Source organism: Notamacropus eugenii, chromosome 3, assembly GCF_028372415.1.
Source record: "Notamacropus eugenii isolate mMacEug1 chromosome 3, mMacEug1.pri_v2, whole genome shotgun sequence".
Taxonomy (NCBI): Eukaryota; Metazoa; Chordata; class Mammalia; order Diprotodontia; family Macropodidae; genus Notamacropus; species Notamacropus eugenii.
The window spans coordinates 193,857,626-193,876,924 of record NC_092874.1 but is presented as its reverse complement, the minus strand read 5'-3'; the positions used below and the strand labels follow the sequence as shown (position 1 = coordinate 193,876,924).

Here is a 19,299-nt window from a genome sequence, read left to right as displayed (position 1 = left end):
TAGTTCTTACTGAGTCCATTTTACTGACTCTATCCATTCCCTTCAGTTGTATTAAATACCAGATGTTCTTATATCAAGGGATTATTGGAAGGGGCATTTTAAATCCCCAATGAAGAAGAAAAAGTAAATCCTACAAAGGCAAATGATTTTGTTTTCATTAGACTTTTTGTAATAGAAGAGCATATTGGAGCCAGAAAACTGGGTTTGTCTCCTTGGCTTTGCCATCCACGTACCAGCTGTATGACCTTGGATAAGTCTTGATCCTAGTTTCCCTATGTGTAAAATAAGGACTGGACTGAGATGATCTCTAAGGTCTTTTTCAGTGCTAACAATCTGTGTTATATAGCTTATAGCTATGTATTCTATGACATCACCACAGGAAAGAGGAATTTGGGTTGGATACAAGGAAAAAACTCCTGACTGCAACACCCTAAGAGTTATTAAGATATGCACAAAGATTACAGTTGGGGGAGGGAAAATTATTACCTCACAAAGGGAATCCTCTCTCTTTTTTGTGGATGTGTACCAGTTCAATTCATTAAGTATTTGCTGTCATCTACTGGTTTCTGCCAGCTGTCTTCCATTCCTGTGGATTCCCCTGGGCCCCAAGATCAAATTCTAAGCCTGATTCTAGGCAGGCCTGGCAAGTCCCTACGAGCGGCATTTCCTGTCTGCTTTGGTATAGCCTGAGTGACTCAGTTCCATTTGGGAACAGGCAACCTCGTTACCCTCTTGCAGACCAATTAAGAAGAGAATCCCTCTCCTCTGAGAGCAAGGGTGGAAGAAGATAGGGCTATCCCTGCCTCAAAGCCTAGGCAATGGGGGAGGGGCAGGTGACTTGGGTATTGGAAGAACACTTCTGCTTCCTTCAGTGGGGAATAGCTATTGAGCTATCCTTCCATTAAGTGCTTAAAGGTTAACAGTTAATTCTGTCAGATGGATGTATAGAACCCAGACCTTGACCCATTTTTTTATAGGGAGAAACTGAGGTATAAAGTTTGATGGAATGGAAAAAATATTTGTTTGGGTAGAATTTAAGTCCTTGCCCCAGATTTTCCACCTTCTAGATACACTTAGTTTATGAAATTTATTGTTACAAAGTGATGTGAGCAAAAAGAATGTTAAAACAATCTTGTAATTTTTGCAAACCCTTTTCTGGCATGATCATAATGGATTATTACATTTTCTTCTCAGCTTCCCTCAGAGATACGAAGAAGCAGGAATTAGTTTCACAGTCCCATGCCATCTCCATCTCAGTTTTATAGATGGGAAAACTGAATTTGAGACAGATAAAGTTCATCTGCCCCCAAACACCAATAGGGCCAGTGTCAGGAGGAAAACTCCGGTCTCCTAATTCCAAATCTCATTCTCTGGCTACTGAATTGCCTTAGTATTTGCTTTCTTCTCAGTCTGGGTATGGCTGCCCTAGGATGATTTACCCGGGAAGCATTTCAGGGCTACTTGAACTCCTAGAGTGGTTCAGGAGGCATAAACTTCATCATACTATATGTGATTTCTTGTCATTGATGGTCTGTTCAGTCATTCTCAGTAGTGCCTATTTAACAGATGAGGAAATCAAGACCTTGCTAACCTTTGGTCAGAAGATGACAGGAGGGACTTAAATTTTTACTACAGATAATCTTAGCCTTTGAATATAGTCCCCAGCTTAAGGCTGCTAGACTGTGCAGTGGATAGAGTGCCAGGTCTGAAGTCAGGAAGATTCATCTTCTTGAGTTCAAATCTGACCTCAGGTTCAAACCTTTCATTTGGTAGATGAGAAAACTAAGACCCACAGAATTGCAATGACTTAGTCAAGGTTATACAGGAAATAAATGACAACGTCTATATGAAAGCCCAGGTCTTCTGAATCCAAATTCAATGGTTCTTTCCACTAAAATGAACTTTCAAAACCATTGATCTTCCACAGAGCTGTGTTTCACCATCTTTTCTACTACATCTATACTCCTCATTAGATCATTGTCCAGCTGTTCAGTCATATCCAACTCTTCATGACCAGGTGGGCCATACTGTCCATGGGGTTTCCTTGGCAAAAATATTGGAGTAGTTTGTCATTTCCTTCTTCAGTGGATTAAGGCAAACAGATGTTAAGTGATTTGCCCAGGGTTACCAGTTAGTAAATGTCTGAGGCCAGATTTGAATTCAGGTCTTCCTGACTTCAGGTCCAATACTTCATCCACTGCCAGACCTAGCCACTTCATTAGGTACTACTGAACAAATGGTCCAGACTATTTTGGGTTATACACCCTTGGGCATAATTACAGGCATTAGTATTTTGCCCAAACCTCTTTGTGAAGAAAGTTTAGTGAGCTTCTGGGAACCATTTGTTGTTGTTCAATCCCTTTTCAGTCATATTGGACTCTTCATGACCCCATTTGGGATTTTGTTGGCAAAGATACTGGAGTGCTTTCCCATTTCTTTCTCCAGTTCATTTCACAGATGAGGAAACTGAGGTAAACAGGGTTAAGTGACTTGTCCAGGATCACTTAGTCTTTACAGTCTTTTCCATCTCTAAATTCTAAGTCTCTAGAATCAGAATCTCTGATTGCTTGGGTTGGAAGGGATTGTGAAAGCTTATCTTGTGTATCTCTTTCCCTTTGGATAACCCTTCATTGGACTTGGAGTCATTACTTCCGTTCTGTAGAGAATGTCTCTATAATCACTTACATCAGTCAGCCTTGTTATAAGTCTTAGAATTTCCTCAGTTAGAGGACCTTTCTTTTCTCAGTGTTTAAATATCATGTAGGGCAAGGACCACTAGCACTTTCCAGTCTTTACCTTCCTGCCCTCTGAAGGGTAGAATGGGTGGGCATGCCAGTTGGCCAAAGAAAGAGAAAAATGGGCAAGTGATATATCATCATTTTAGCACCTTCAATCTGCTTGTGTATTGCACAATCTATTATATATGTGTGGATATGTATATGTATGTATGTGTATATATGATATAAAACATCACACGTGTGTATCACATACATGCATACATATGTGTACATATCTATGCACACACATATGTACATGTGTATATACATGTGTATTATGTGTATGTATACACATACATGTGTGAGTATATATACATTTACACACATACACATATAGACATGTATGTATGTATATGTTAGTCCAGGGTAGCTCTACACCTGTAAGCATTTTTAGTTTTCTCTATTATCAGTAGTTTCCTTTGAATCCCCCTTCCTGTTCTGAACTCTCCTATAGTTGTGGGCATTTAGGTAACACAGTGGACAGAGCACCAGGCCTGGAGTCAGGAAGCCTTTCTTTCTGAGTTCAAATCTAGCCTCAGACATTTTGCTACCTGTGTGACCCTGAGCAAGTCACTTGACCTTGTTTGCCTCCATTTCCTATGAGCTGGAGAAGGAAATGACAAACCACTCCATGATCTTTGCCAAGAAAACTCCAAATGGGGTCATGGAGAGTTGGACATGGAAGAAAAACAACTGAGCAAAATAGATGTTGTCTCCTTCTATCATAATGTGAAATCCTTGAGAGCAGAGACTCTCTCCTTTTCTGTTCCAGTGCTTAACATCTAGCAAGGACTTAATAAATTATTTTTTATTCTTCCATTGATTGACAAACCACTTTCTTTAAGTAGGCCAGTGGTTTCCTTGAGCTTTTGTCAATAGTTGTGGAATGGGATAAGACAATTTGGTTCATTTTGCGGATAAGAAATTAGAGAAGGAGAAGACCTATCTGAGATCATAGGATCATAGATTAAGAACTGAAGTAACTTTATACATCATCTATGCTGACTTCTTTATTTTATATATGAGAGAATTAAGATTCAGAGTTTCAGAGATCTTGTCCTTAGTCCAAGGTCATACCTGAGAGAGCCTGGATGTCAGAACCTTGTACCTGGTTTGAATCTAGTTTCTCTGACTCACGAGTCTGGGGCCGAAACTAGGGTTAGAACTCATGATCTGAACTCTGACTCTTGGGCACTGTCTATTGCAGTGATTGCCTTCTTAGGGAATTTTACATTTTGATCTTCAGGGTGGACAGGAGTTCTCTTCTATCCCAGCTTATATGAAGAAGGTTGGGTTTGGGTTGAAATTGCCAGGCACTAATGTGACTTGGGCCCTTAAGGGAAGCAATGTCTTTCTTTTGTGACGCAGATTTGCCTCCCTCTAGGCCCCACTTGACATCATTGCCATGACTGAGTACTAGTGAGACTGTGATTTGCACTTGGGAGGCAACCAAGAAAACATCTTATAGGAGTGACTTGAGAAGAGAAGGAGGAACAGCTGGCCTGGGGGCCCTCTTTCTGAGCTCTGTTGTATTACAGAGGGGAACATCTAAACTCTGATCTCGTTGCTTATGGCTTGAGGGGCTCCTTTCTGTGCCTCTGTTCCCTCCTCTATGAAGAGGGGCAGGTAATAATTTCTGTTGGTTTCAGCAGGGTACAGGAGGACTTCTTTTTGTCAGTTGTCACAAGACATTCTGATAATATACATTCTACATCCAGGCCAGAAACTTCTTTGGTTTCATGGAAATGATACAATGTAACCAAAGACCCTTAATAAAAGGAATGGAGCCATTTGGAACTGATACTTATTATAAGGCAGCAATGGAGAGTTGATTCTCCATTACACAATACTGGATTTCTGTAGAAAGAGAAAAGCAATGCAAAACCAAAATAAACAACACACACACAGACCCAAACAAAGTGATTTCTCCAGTGCGTTTTTTATTAAAAAGACATGGAAATAAACTACCTGCTATAATAAATGATAAAATCATGTTAAAGTTTATTCTATGATCAAGCAACAATGACCGTGTTAAGCATGAATTTCGAGGTAATGAATGATTTGTGTTGCTTTATTAAATTACTTTATTTATTGGCATAGGAGCTATGGTGCTTGTCAGTATTTCTGAAGCTAGAAAACCACATAGTATAATTGGCTGCTGGCGTTGTTCTTAGATGAGCTTTCATTTTCTTAAGCCAGACTCGAAATCGTTGCTGCGAATGCCACATTAAGCCTGTGTTTTCACAGAATCAGAGAAAGTTGTAGTTGGAAAGAACCTCAGAGGCCATATATCTAATGCTTCCATTTAAATGATGAACAAAATGAACCTCAGAGCAATGAAATAATTTGTCCAAGGTCACAGTTATTAAGAATAAGGGCCAAGACTGGGACCCAGGTCTTTTGATTCCAAACCCAGGGTTCTCCACTACTCTTTAGTTACTGTTATTTATTCTTACTCAGTCCACACTTTAGTCTTACCTCAATCAAGGTAGGGTAGGGAATCATTTTATTGGACTAGATATTTTTAAACCAAAGAATAGAGTAGAAAAGGGAACGTAAAGCTTGGGTGGAACCTTTCCAGAAGGCAATAAAGCAGTAAACCCCATGGCTTCTGGAACTGCATATATTCTTGGGGATGAGGAGGTAGCTTTAGTTTCCTATTAGTCATGAATACCTTCTGCTATGATATAACATAATAGTTTTTCTGGTCCTTATACTTCTTAGGCAACACTCCACTTGAACCCAATAGTCTTGGGAATAGGTTTGAACAGAGACCTTGATGCTGGTAATTCTGGGGTTTCTAGATGAGTACATTGACTTGTTTCTTTTTTGTATTTCCTTTCTCTCTCTCTCTCTTTTTTTTTTTAGCTCCTCTACCAAGAATGGGCACGCTATGGAGTGTTTTATAAGTTTCAACCTATTGATCTCATCAGGTAAGACTTGGACAATAGAAACCAAGGGTGCGCTTAGGCTGTGGATGCTGTAGAAGGTGGGGATGCCCAAACAAACTGACTTTTAGGCAGAGGGATTTATTGCTCTGCTCTCCTTTCTTTTGTCCCCTGTTCTCCTTCCTCAGTAGGTTTGAGCAAAGGTGATGGAGGGATGAATAGACTGGAGAGGAGAGGAAGCAATGTAAATATAACCCTTGTGTCTTAATTGCCCTCCCAACATGAAGAATCCTGGGATACTCTGGACAACTTCCCTCTTCTCTTAATTGGGACCCACACCAAGATGATCTGGGAACTGCAGGATCTGACAAGTTCCCAAGGGTAGTCACCAGTTCACCCCACAAAGTTCAAAGTATGAATGATTTTATTTGAAAGTTAATGAGAATAGAAAGACTTGCTTCTGAGCCTATAGAAATTAATGCTATCCGCTGGTGAGCCAATCTTCTCCTGGAGACCTGTATCATCTTTCTCTAATGTGATTTTGCCCTAAGATTCCAACTGCACTGGCCATTTTGTTATTAATGCTATTTTATGTCCTGCAAAAATCTGCCATTCTTTTAAATCTCTATCAGGTTGTGCTCATTTTGCTTTCTCAAAGGCAAATTCTCCAGCTATCCCATATGGGACAAAAACATCCAGGTGTATTTAGAGCTCAAAAAAACCATACATTTCATGTTTTTTTAAGTCTTCCTTTGAGTCCAGTTCTCACTGTCCTCGTTTTGATACAGAAGTTTCTTGGAGCTGTGGAAACGTTCTTTACAGGTGGCATTGTGTCTTCACAGTTTGATATAGTAGAAAGAGTTCGGGATTTGGAATTAGAAGACCTGGGTTCAAATCCCTTGGAAAAGTCTCCTCGTTCCCACTGTATCATGATGATCTGGGCCTGATCTAGCAACACCCATTCTTCTTACCTTTCTCCATTCTTATTTTGTCTGCTCTGGAATTTCTGGAAAGGAATGAGAAAATAAAAGCACCCCAGGATGCTACTGTACTGTGCTTGTGTAAAAGGGACTAGTCTTTGTATTATGCTGGGCACAAAGTAAGTGCTTAAAAAGCTTGATGAGGATGATGATGATGAAGAAATCTGGTTAATATCTGGTAGTCAAGAGTAAGACTCTTTCAGAGGGAGAATGTGATTTCTTTTTTTTTTTTTGTATGCACCATGGGAAAAGAATGTCTTATTTTTTTCTGTCTTTGGCCCTAAAGGGAAGATGGGGGAGAGGGAATAAGCAGTTATTAAGTGTGTTTTAGGCACTGTGCTAAGCACTTTACAAATGATATGTAAACCCTGTCCAGTGAACAGGTCTGGAAATTTGCCTATGATATATTTTTGGTCACCAGTGGAATGACTTTTGTTCTGGCAGTTACTATAGGTGAGACTCCTGCAGGCAGATTGCTAATACTGTAACCTCAAGCCATGCCATTTTGCAATATGGATATGTCAGAACTTCATCCCTGGAAGTCTTCAAGCAGAGGCTGGCTGACAACTTGTGAGGGATGTTGTGGAGAAAATGCCTGCTTTAGCAGGTGTTGGAATAGATGGCAGCTAAGGTCCCTTTGAAACCCGAGAGTCTGTCATTCATCAGCAGACCCCATGTTGGGAAACCCCACCATAGGCATGTTGCCTGGGATGCCTATCAGATGGTTTACAGTAATGATTCAAGCTACAGTTGGAGTCCTGGCTATAAAGAGTCCTGGTCCATGGAACTCATTTCCCCCTATATGCTTGTTTGGCCTAATGTTCTGTTTTTGTGAAATAACAGTGTTGTTGTTCAGTCATTTCAGTCCTATCTGACTCTTTGTGACCTCATTTGTCATGTGTCAGTCCCTGAGCTAAGCACTCTACAATTACAACTCAGGGAGGTAGATGAAATTATTATTCCCATTTTACAGATGGAATGAAGGAATAAGCATTTGTACAGCCCCTATTCTTTGACAGGCATTGTGTTGAACATTTTATAAATATTATCTCATTTGAGCCTCACAACAACCCTTGGAGGTAGGTGCTATTATTCTCCCCACTTTACAGATGAGGAAACAGAGGTAAGGTGACTTGCCCAGGGTCACATAGCTAAGTGTCTGTGGTCACATTTGAACTCAGGTCTTTGTCCAGACTCAACACTACATCCATTAATGCAGTTAATGACCCTTGGCTGGAGCATTCTTATACTCCCTCTTTGGAAAGTACATGTTGGAGTGGAACAGACAGTAGAGATAGAGACCTAACTAACCTAGAATTGGATGAAAAATCTGGTTGGCTGCTATACAGTACATTTTGGGTTGAATCTCTTGGATTCAGGGAGTTATACTCAGTTAACAAGTATGTGATATATGAACTTTTATTGATTTAATAGACTTTGATAATAATTCAACAAATATTTCTTAAGCCTCTACTATACATAAATCACTATGCTAGCTTTTGAGGATTGGCAGATGAGAGGAGTTAGGGGTAGATTTCTTATTCAACATGCAATTGATTCTATTAGGATGAACAAATAAATTTGGCTTCCTGTACACTTGCCTTTGGTGCCAGGCTTAAAGATGCTATTTCCATTTCCAGTGGTATCTTCACCTTCACACATCCTGTAGTGAGCAACCTTCACCTAAATATCCACACTATTGTGTCCCTTACTTCTACCTAAGCCTTTTTCTTTCCCCAAAGCTGGAAGGATGTATCTGAAGGATGAGACATCAGGAAAGGATCCTTCTTTTGCTTCTGAGTCTCTGTCACCAGCTTCAATCAAGCCAGGCTAGCTGAATTAGTAAGCTACCCTAAGGGAGAGGTAGCATATGCCAGGCAAATTGAACAATCACCACCACTACCACCACATTGACCTTGGACCCTGATGGAGACAGCTCAGGGTTCTGGGCCCAAGAACCCTGGGAATAACAATGCCTTACCAAGCCACTAGACCAGCTTCCTGCCTAGGCTCTACAGCCATAATTGAGGGGGAAAAATAATTATTGGAAAGATACACATCTTCCTCATCATTGCCACCAGTGGCAGATGAACAAAGGAATCCTGGAAGTGGAAGTCACCCTGATCCTACTGTCAATCCTGTTCTCAAAGTCATTCTCCAGGTTCCAATCGATGCGTTTTGGAACCTTCCGGATGTATTATCTCCCCTATTAAAATGTGAGCCGAGTGCAGGGATTGCCTTCGCTATTTATTTCCCCAGCACTTAGCACAGTGCCTTGCATATAGTAAGTGCTTAATAAATGCCTTCTTTCTTCTTTCTTCCCTTGAGAAGCAACTTTAAGTGGCATCCTGAGGATGAAGATCTGAGTAGGCTTTCCCAAGTTTGTAGCTTTAGCTGCTTTTGATAATAACTGTGGCCCTCCCAATGAGGTGGCTATATGTTCAGCTGCTAATTGATGACTAGCATTAATCACAGGAGCCACATCTATTGCCCAGATCTCATGTGGATTGTTATTCACAAAAAGAGTTTTATCATCTTCCTTATCCTCATTCTCTTGCTATATTTCTTGAATTTTAATCAGTGAAAGGAGAGGAAAGGATAATATGGAGCAGAGGGGCTACTGTAGATCTGTATGTTATACTCTTCATCCATTGGTTATTGGCATTCATCTTTTTGGGTCGCTTGCTGAGTGTGGGACTCTCTCTGTGGAAGCACTATGGTCCGTCTGTCCCTGCAATTGACTTTCTGTCCTTTGGAAGTAATTGGGGGAATAGAAGATTATATTCTCCAGTGCTAAAATGTATTCTCCCTAGGAGAAGGGAAAATGGATGGAAATACATGGGCAAGGCTCTTGATATAAGCTGGTGCTGCCAACCTCCTAGATTGTTTTCTGAATCACATCAGTCCTTTCTTGGGCTTTGATTTCTAAATGAGGATCCCAGGCGGCCACCCTGTTTTTTGTTCCCTCTGCCTCCTCCGTTTTTAAAAGCATAATTTTAAAAACTACTGACCAATACAACCCCTCCCTTTCCCTAAGGAGATGCAGGTGACTGGATCCAATTTGTACTTTTTCTTTTTTTTTGGCCACTGAAGGCAATCACCTGCAGGTGAAGAATTTACTTTGGACTGCTCTGCGCCCTTTTGTTTCTCTAGGACAGAAAGCTTGGAAGACTCTGCGTCTAGACGTGGGTCCACCCAGCCAAGCTGTAGTCATTAGCCATCTGTAGCCCCCACCCCTTGCCTCACATTAGCTCCCACAGTCTTTGTGGATCTTTGTGGACCTAAGGGCCAGAGACCAAGTAGGGAAGGACAGACGCTGCAGGCTTTTGACATTATGACTTCAGGAGAAGGAGAGATGTTTGGTTGGGTGGAAATGGGAGACACTATGGTGTGTGCATAGGGGAAAGGTTTATCAAGATTCATGAGACTATCTCTGAACTTTAGGTACTTCTGGTAATGAAAGAAGTATCTGCATTAGGGAAAAAAGAAGGCAGGGGGTAGGTAGGTAGGGAATAGTAGAAGGGGAATGTTAGAGGAGAAACAAGCAGGATCAGAGAAATGAGAAATTCAGTATAGGAGAAAGTATAGAGCCAAGATAGCTCCTGAGGACAGAAGATGGGGCGATCTCATACATGTAGGAGAGGGAAGGGGAGATGCTGTAAGAGTGGGATGGTTGAAAAACTGAGTTAAGGTACCCAAAGATGTATTCAGAAGAAGTTTGGGAGGTCCTGATTTCTATGAATCACTGGGTCTGTGCCACTGACTAGTCTTTAAAAAAGATCTTTTGTACCATAAACAAAAGCTGAAGGAAATCTAAATGGAATTAAAAAATATTTCTAGTGTTCCCTAGAAAGGTTACCTCCTGCCTACTCCTTACATTAAGTAATAATGTGACTCAATTTGAAATGAGATTCTTGGTAGTGAGACTCACTCCTGTCACTTATTAGCCACACAACTTTCCAGCTGTTAAATTCTGTGACTTTTGTTCTATCTCTGCTAAGCTGACTCTGGAGTGAATGATTTATCCCCTAACTCTTTCTCCTGATCTTTCTTTTCCCTATCATTTCCTGCCAAATACCCAGCTATGGAGGTAATAAATGTAGAAACAAGTCAGGGCAGGGATCAAAGTGGCCCATGATTGTATCTCCAGGTCTCTAATCAATCAATAAGCATTTATTCATTTTCTACAATGTTTTAGTCACTGGTCATACAAATATAAAGAACGAGAGTCAGGACAATGTTGTGAAAATGAGAGACAAACAGAAGAGTTTGCATTTGATCCTAGAGGAAATAGGCAGGGTCACAGAATCACTGCAGAAAAGAGTGATTTGTCGCACCTGCCCTAAAGGGAGCGGCAGCTGTGGACGATAGACTGAAGTAGGATAAACTTGAGGCAGGAAGACCAATTAGGAGGTCATGGCAATAGTCCAAGTGAGAGTCAGTGAAGGCTTGAAATAAGGGGGTTACTAGATGGATAGATAGAAGAGGGTGAATATGAGAGATGTTCTGAAGTAAGAAATGGCAACTGATTGATATGGGATGAGTAAAAGTATGGTGTTAAGGATAACCTGAGGTTGTGAACTTGGCTCACGTCAAAGATGGTAATACTTATGAAAGAAAAAGACAAGTTCAAGAAAAAAAAAGAATGTTTTGGGTGAAAGATCATGAGTTCTCTTTTTGGCTTGTTGAGTTTTATGTTCACATAAGCATTGTGGGATATCTAGTTTGAGGTGTCTAGTTTGTGATATCGGACTGTAAAATATAGACACAGGAGTCATCCGCATAGAGTTGATAATTTATTCCAAAGGAACTGATGAGGTAGGTTCCTAACTAAGACTACTGAGGATAAAGAGAAGAGAATTTAGGACAAAGCCTTGAAGGACACCGACAGTTTTAGAGGGCATGATAAGAATGAAGAACCAAGAGGAGACCAAAGAAGGCTTCTCTTGAGTCTTACCATATTTGTTCTTGCCTCCATCTCATCCTCAGCCCTTGGAGACCATAGGATCACAAGATGTGATTTTTGCCTCTTCCCAAGATATTAGCACCATTTTCAATGTGGGTGTTAAAATATCACCATAAGCCGAGGGCTCTTCTGTGAATCAATATTGCAGTTAAAACTAGGTCCTTTCCTAAGGATCCCTCAGTTCCCAGGAGTGTGTTGGCTATCCTAAATCTGTCTGAATAGCTTATCTCTTATCTCCAGGACCCACCTCTGAATCCATCATCCTTAGTCAACAACCACCAAGAACATTTTCAAGTGTTTTAAATTAAATAATTGAGAATTGGGGGTGCGGGGAAGGGGAGGAATCTTGCATCCATTTCAAAAGGCCCACATCTAGCCACCTTGTCTCTTTGGCTGGCTAAGACCTAGCTGAAGCTACGTTGTGGTGATGATAGGTGTTTCATAAATTATTGTTGATTGATGGTTTGATAGATGATTGGTCATAGATATTAGAGTTAAAAGGGACCTTATAAATTATCTAATACAAGCCTTTGATTTTACAGATGAGGTAACCTTCAGCATGACTTTCATTACAATAAGTTTGCCTGATTTTAAAACTCTTATCTGGAGGACAAAGGCAACAAAGGAGTTAACGCTGCTCACTTGTGATCTGCTGCCCTGTCCTCCCCAGCTGGTTGCACTCTAACTAAAGCCCAGCAGGTTGCACTGTTAGACTGTGGATTTCCTCCTCCCCAGTTCTATTTCCTCCCTGTTCAAGGATTCCCTAGGCTGGGATATTCCCTTGGCTTTGGAAACCTCACCTCAGTATGTAAATCTGATCTGTGTATACTATGCAGTGGAGATGGTGTGGTTCCCCTGGGAACTCCAGATGTCTGGGTACAGCTCAAGCTCTAGTGCTCCCGCATGGAAACTTCCAGCCAACATTTGCCCAAGAGAAACAAAGATTATAGTTTGGAAAACATGGAGGGGAAGCTCCCTTGTGAATCTCCTAGTCACTGCCTTGTGGGCTGCTAAAAGGTGTGTGTGTGTGTGTGTGTGTGTGTGTGTGTGTGTGTGTGTGTGTGTTTCCTTACCCCATACCTCTGGGTTCTATTTGGGGTGTCCCTGGATTCAACAAGGCTGATTCTATGAAGAGCGATCTTGTGTTAGCTTAAATTGTGGCACATTTCTGTTTCTCTCTACTTGTTAGTCTGAATGTAGAAATTTGTCCAATATCATGCTAATTGAGGTTAGAAAGAATATTGCCTTTATAACTTTGGGCAAGTATCTGGGCCTTAGTTTCCCTTTATGTAAAATGTAGAGGATGGACCAGATGACCTCTAAGGTCATGTTGAGCTCTAAATCCTATAATACTGTGATCCTGTTAATGGAGATAATCCAAAACAATGGATAATGTGGCCTTGAGGCCACAAAAAGGATTTGTTCTGTAAACAGGACACAACTTGAGGACCTAGTGGGCCACATGTGGCCATGAGGCCACGGGTTCCCCACCTCTGCTCTATAGGAGCATCTCCTTTGCACAGGCTGTCTCCCATGGCTGGAATGCATTTCTTACTTACCTCTAGCACACAGATTCCCTCTCTTCCTTTATGATACAACTCGGGCACAATCTTCTGAATAAAGCCGTTCCTGAAGCTGCCAACTGGTAGTTCTGTCTCTCCCAAACTACCTTGTAATTAACTAATAGGTCCTTATTTTATATTCTATATATTCTATAAGTATATAATAAAGTATATTAATATTGGTATACACATATACATACATGTGTATATACACATATATACATGTGTATATTTATATGTAAACAAATGTGTTATCTTTCCCATTAGACTGTAAGCTCATTGAGAATAGGGAGTATTTCATTTTTTGTATTTGTATTTCCAGGGCCTAGGATCAGTGTCTGACACATAGCAGGAACTTAATAAATACTTATTGATTGATTAGTCATGGGAATTTGCTCAGCTTATCCTGGCCAGAAATTGTTATACTTTTGTTGGAAGAGCTAGAGATTCCAGGGTCTAGCTCTTACAAACTTCTTTTATTTCTATCTTTTTTTCTCCATTCTCCTCCACTATGACACCCTCTAGCTTCTTCCAAGAAAATTGTAAGTTGCCTCAGTCATAATCCCACTGGAGCATTTAAATATACAGGCGCTATTCTGAGATATTTTCATTTGGAAGCTTCTTCCCCCCCAAACACAATTGCTTATGATTCATCGAGGGAGCTATCAGAGCACAAAGACTGAGTAGGCAGGGACATATCCAGAAAGCGCCTTTCTTCATTTTCTTTTTCTCCCAGTAGTTCCTTACCCACCCAACTCCTAACCTATAAAATGATGTTGCCTCAGGTTGATTTTTTTATATAATAATAATAACTATAAGCATTTTTATAGGCTTTCCACATTTTATCTCATTTAATCTTTACAACAACCTTTTGAGTTGTGTTATTTTTATCCCTATTTTACAGATAAGGAAAATAAGGTAGGTAGAGGTTAATTGATTTGCCCAAGACCATCCGATTAGTAACTGTTTGAGGCTGGATTTCAATTCAAGTCTTCCTGATTACAGCTAGGTACCTCAATGGCTAGAGCACTGGATCTGGAGTCAGGAAGACCTGAGTTCAAATCCTGCCTCAGACACTAGTTTGGTGATCCTGGGCAAGTCACTGACCCTATCTATTTGCCTTAGTTCCTCATCTGTAAAATGAGCTAGAGAAGGAAATGGCAAACCAATCCAGTATCTTTGTCAAGAAAACCCCAAATATGGGGGTCATGAAGAGTTGGACACAATTGAAAATGACTAAACAACCTCAACAAAACATTTCTATAGCCCCTTAAGTTTTTGAAGAACTTTATAAATATTATCATTTGATCCTGACAATGTCCCTGTAAGGTAGATACTATTTTTATCATCATCATCATTATTATTATCATTATCCCATTTTATAGATGAGGAAACTGAGGCAGACAAGTATTGCCCAGGGCCACACATGTAGTAGGTGTTTCAGGTGGAATTTGAACTCAGGTTGTCCCAACTTCAGGTCTAGGTCTCTATCATCTGTGCCTCATAGAGGTCAGTGACACTTTGAAAATTAGAGACGATGAAGATTCAGATATGACATCCAGTCTGGAGCTTTTGGGGAGAAAGGCATCAAGCTCAGTTTCTGGCACACTATGTCTCAGGCATGGTCAAGTACTCAAAGTATTTGCTAGATAGTAAAGATGACGATGATGATAATTAACATTTACTTAGAACTTACTATGTATCATGCATTGTGCTCAGGGCTTTGCAATTATTGTCTCATTTGATCCCCACAAAAACCCTGTGAGGTAGGTGCTATTATTACCCCCACTTTACAGATAAGGAAATTGAGGCAAGCGGAAGTTAAGTTACTTGCCAGACAGAAGAAGATGAAGTGGGATAACCAGCGAAAGATCTAAAATTTAGATCGTTTCCTGTAGCCCAGTCTTATGAGGATGAAGGGAAGACTTGGTACTTGCCCTCAAGAAAGCCCCCTGGAACTCTTCAAGAGGAATCTCGTCTATAGAATTGCCTTGACTAGAATGAGTTCAGCTAGTAAATGAACTCCTTGAGGGAGTGAAGGGTCTTGAGACTGACATATGGGAGATGTGATGCAGAGGAGTACGTGAAGAAAATCAGGAGGATGTAAGGAGGGATTTGTCAGAAAGTACATATTGTGGGGATTTGTGGGGGGTTGGGAGCAGGTATATATCCCAGCATATATCCCAGAGGCCAGGAGAAAAGAACCTTGAGAAAGAGATTTTATTACTTCAGCAAGGAAATTGAAGATACTCATTTGAAAGATGAAATGATATGAAATGGGGCCTTTGGAGCATGCCCAAATCCCTTAACATGGAGGTATTAGAGGGGGACTTTCCTAGGCATTCCCTGATTGGAGAACACCACCGTGTTAGGCAAACCATTATACATATAACATGTAAAACACCTCCTAAGCCTTAAAGAGCAATGTAAATGCTTATGGAATAATTTATTATTCTAGAGGAGAAAGGTAGTAGTAGTGTGGAGTAGTGGTGAGTTCTGAAATCTAAGCTGAGAATACAGACAGGAAGGGTAGGAGAAAAATGAATGCCACAAAAAAAAATGCAGTGGTCTTGTCCTGGAAATAAAGGATGGAACTGAAAGACAAGAAGTGATAAAAGCCAGTGGGAAGGGAGAACATTTAGACTTTTAGGACAACTAAAAAAGGAGTAGGATCCAGAGTTCCCATAATGGGTTAGCTTGGAAATGAATGGAAGTGGGGTGGAGAAGGTGGAGATTAAGTATTCGGTGTATATAATTATAGTAATCCTTTGTATTTATAGAACACTTTATAGTATCTATTATATATTATACTTATAGTAGTATATTTTATATATACATATATACATACACACTTGTATATATACACATGTGTGTGTATACATACATATATACATATATATATGTGATAGCTAAGCTGTTTCACACATGGTGCCTCATTTGATCCTCATAACAATCCTGTGAAACAAAAACAAGGTTTTTTGCCTATTTTATAAATACAGAGACTGAACCTCAAGTTATTTGTCCAAAGTAACAAGATTTTAGAACTAGATGACCGGTCTCGACTACCATACCACATGGCATTTCTAGAATCTGACCTTATTTCACAACACATTTTATTTTTAATATTCCCTTTTTTATTTTGAGCTCCAAATTCTCCTCTTCCCTTCATCCCCTCCCCCATCTATTGAGAAGGTAAGCAGTGTGATACCCATTATGTATGTGAAGTCATGCAAAACATATTTCCATATTAATTTTGTTGCAAAAAAATTTATGAAAGTAAAAAAATATGCTTCAATATGTACTCAGAGTTCGTTAACTCTCTGTTTGGAGGAGGATAACATGTTTTTCATCATGAATCCTTTAGAATGGCCTTGGATCATTGTATGGATCATAGTAACTAAGTCTTTCATAGTGGGTTATCATTACAATATTGCTATTACTGTGCAGAGTAGAACATATATATATGTGTATACATACACATATGCATATATATGCATAAAATTGAAATCACCAGCTACTCAGACACTAATTAGCCTTCCTCTTAATTCAGCGTTCTTTCCACTATGTCAGGCAAACTTTCAGTGTACAAGTGATCATACAAATGAGTGTATTCTTTGTGATGCAGCAGAGGGACTGTGATCCTGGTGTTTAACGGAAGGGGATTTTTTATCTGCCTCTTTTCTAACAGCATGAGAGACAAGCCTTGGAGTTAGAGCCTCATCAGGTCTAGGTTATATCCAAGGACTTAGATTTCTTGTTTCCTTCCTTTTTTCCACTGAGGAAAAGGGGAAATTAAGGAAAGTAACACACAACATACACTTGTGGCCAGTTTGCTGTTACATATGCTAAGTTGTACGATGGAAATAATAAAGACAACAATAATATTAATAATAGCTAATACTTATATAACACTATATTCTAGGCACTGTACTAATTGCTTTACAAATCTTGTCACAACATCCCTGGGAAGTAGTTGTTATTCTTATCCCCATTTTACAGATGAAGAAACTGAGGCAAACAGAGGTTAAGTGACTTTTGCCTAGGGTCACCCAGGTAGGAAGTCTTGGAGGCTGGATCTGAACTCGTCTTCCTGACTCCAGGCTTGGGGCTCTTTCCACTTCTCAATGCACATAATCAAACATTATTAATCAAGAAGAGCAGACAATATAAACGTCAGTCACCTCTAAGAACAAACCACCAACTTCTTAGTTGCTTCCTGTGATATCTTTCACATCGATGCTCATGACAAGGTTCTCTCTCTGCCCAGCTGTATATCTCCCTCTCAAGTGGTTGTCTGTCAAGCCTCTATCGATGGGCACTGCCCAGCACAGGATGTCCAGAGGGGAATGAGTTGGGGGGAGGTGGAACTTAGGAAACTATCCTAGTTTGACACCCAGGAGCAGGCTGATGACTAGGGCCTCTAGTGGGTTTCTTATAACTCTAGCCATGGGTTTTCCTAATTTATTCACCTCTTAGTTTTGAGGTAATTCATTGCATAAGCTACTGACAAAGTTATTTATAATATTTATTTTTCTTTGGTAGTCTGTCCTATCAGAGGGTCCACATATGCTCACTCTGTTCAAGAATACATACACGCATATTGTTTACTCCATCATACCACAAAATGTTCATGTCAGCATTGAAAAAAGCAACTTATGGAAGTTCAACTAACTCAAAACAACATTCACAAAATGTAGGCTGAACACAAAATGAAATTAGATATATTAAGTTGACAATCATCTTTATTAAGGGAATAAAGGTTATTCTCACTTCAGTTTTATGTTGTCAAAATCAAGACCTGGGATAATTCAGTATAGTGACTTCTGTGACCTTATGAGTCATTTGGCCCTTCTGGGTCTCTGTTTCTTCACCTACAAAAGGTGGATTTGAAATAAATCAATAATCCTCTGAACCTCACATGTTGTTGTTCAGTTGCTTTAGCCATGTCTTAGTCTAAGTGATCCCATTTTCTTGTCAAAGATCATGGAGTGGTTTGCCATTTCCTTCTCCAGCTCATTTTATAGAAGAGGAAACTGAGGCAAATAGGGATAAGTGACTTGCCCAGGGTCACACAGATAATTAATATGTGAGGCTCAATTTGAACTCAGGTCTTCCTGCTTCCTGGTGCTCTCTCCATTGTGCCACCTAACTACCATGAATCTCACATACCCTTGTCCAACATCCCTTATCATTGTCTTTTTTTTTGTCTTTTACATCCGTTTAGAGAACTACTTTGTTCTCTAATGGTCAGCAGCCATAGTCTTCAATTAAATTCAGTTTGATAAGGAATTTTAAAGTAATTATTATGTTTTCTCTTCTCTAGGAAGAATTAAGTGGTGAGGTCTCTGCCATTAGGTAGCCTACAGTCTAATTAGGAAGAGAAGTCAAACATACAAAAACAAATCAAAGACCTTTGTCCTGTTCTCTCTCATTTGGAGAAAGGATTTGGCTCTACCACTTTTTCCCTTAGGGAACCACTGGAGTTTATTGGACAAGGGAGTGAGTGACATGGTTGAACTTGTGTTTTAGGATATCATCTTGATAGTGGTTGGGAGGATGAATTGCAGTGGAGAGAGATTTGTAGTCAGGAGTCCCTTGTCCCAAGTCCATTTGAGAATTGTTGTATCCTAGAATTAGGGTGGTGAGGAAATAGACAGGGAGATATGTAGAGGTAGAAGACCTGACTACTAATTGACTCTGTGGGGTGAGAGAGAATCAAGAGTCTCCAATTACTGTCAACTTGGTTGACTAGAAGGATCCCAGCAGCATAGCTTTAGAACTAGAAGGGACCATGGGGTAATGCATTCAATGCCCTCATTTTACAGACTAGGAAATGGAAAGAAGGCCGAGTACAAGGTGTTCTGAAAGACTTAATGTGATGGGTTGGGACAAGGTTATAAAGAACTTCTAATGTTAAAAAGAGGAGGTTATATTTGATCCTGAGTGAAATTGGGAGCCACTAGAGTTTATTAAGTAGAGAAGTGATAAAATCAGATGTGTGCTTAAGAAAAATCACTTAGGTGACAGTATGGAAAGTGGACTGGAGTGGAGGAAGACTGAAGGCAGGAAGATTAATGAGGAGACTGCAGCAGTAACCTAACCAAAGGTTCTCAAAAGGCACAATAA

At 40.1% G+C, this 19,299-nt stretch overlaps 1 protein-coding gene across 4 annotated transcripts in view; it reads left to right on the top strand.

Moving 5' to 3' along the window:
* Positions 1-19,299, top strand: part of ANO2 (anoctamin 2) — a 578,869-nt gene that overhangs the window by 233,504 nt on the left and 326,066 nt on the right. For all 4 annotated transcript variants that reach the window (XM_072653705.1, XM_072653706.1, XM_072653707.1 and 1 more), the window contains one exon: positions 5,646-5,710. In XM_072653705.1, coding sequence (XP_072509806.1) covers positions 5,646-5,710 — 65 coding nt within the window. The remainder of the gene's footprint in view (positions 1-5,645; positions 5,711-19,299) is intronic.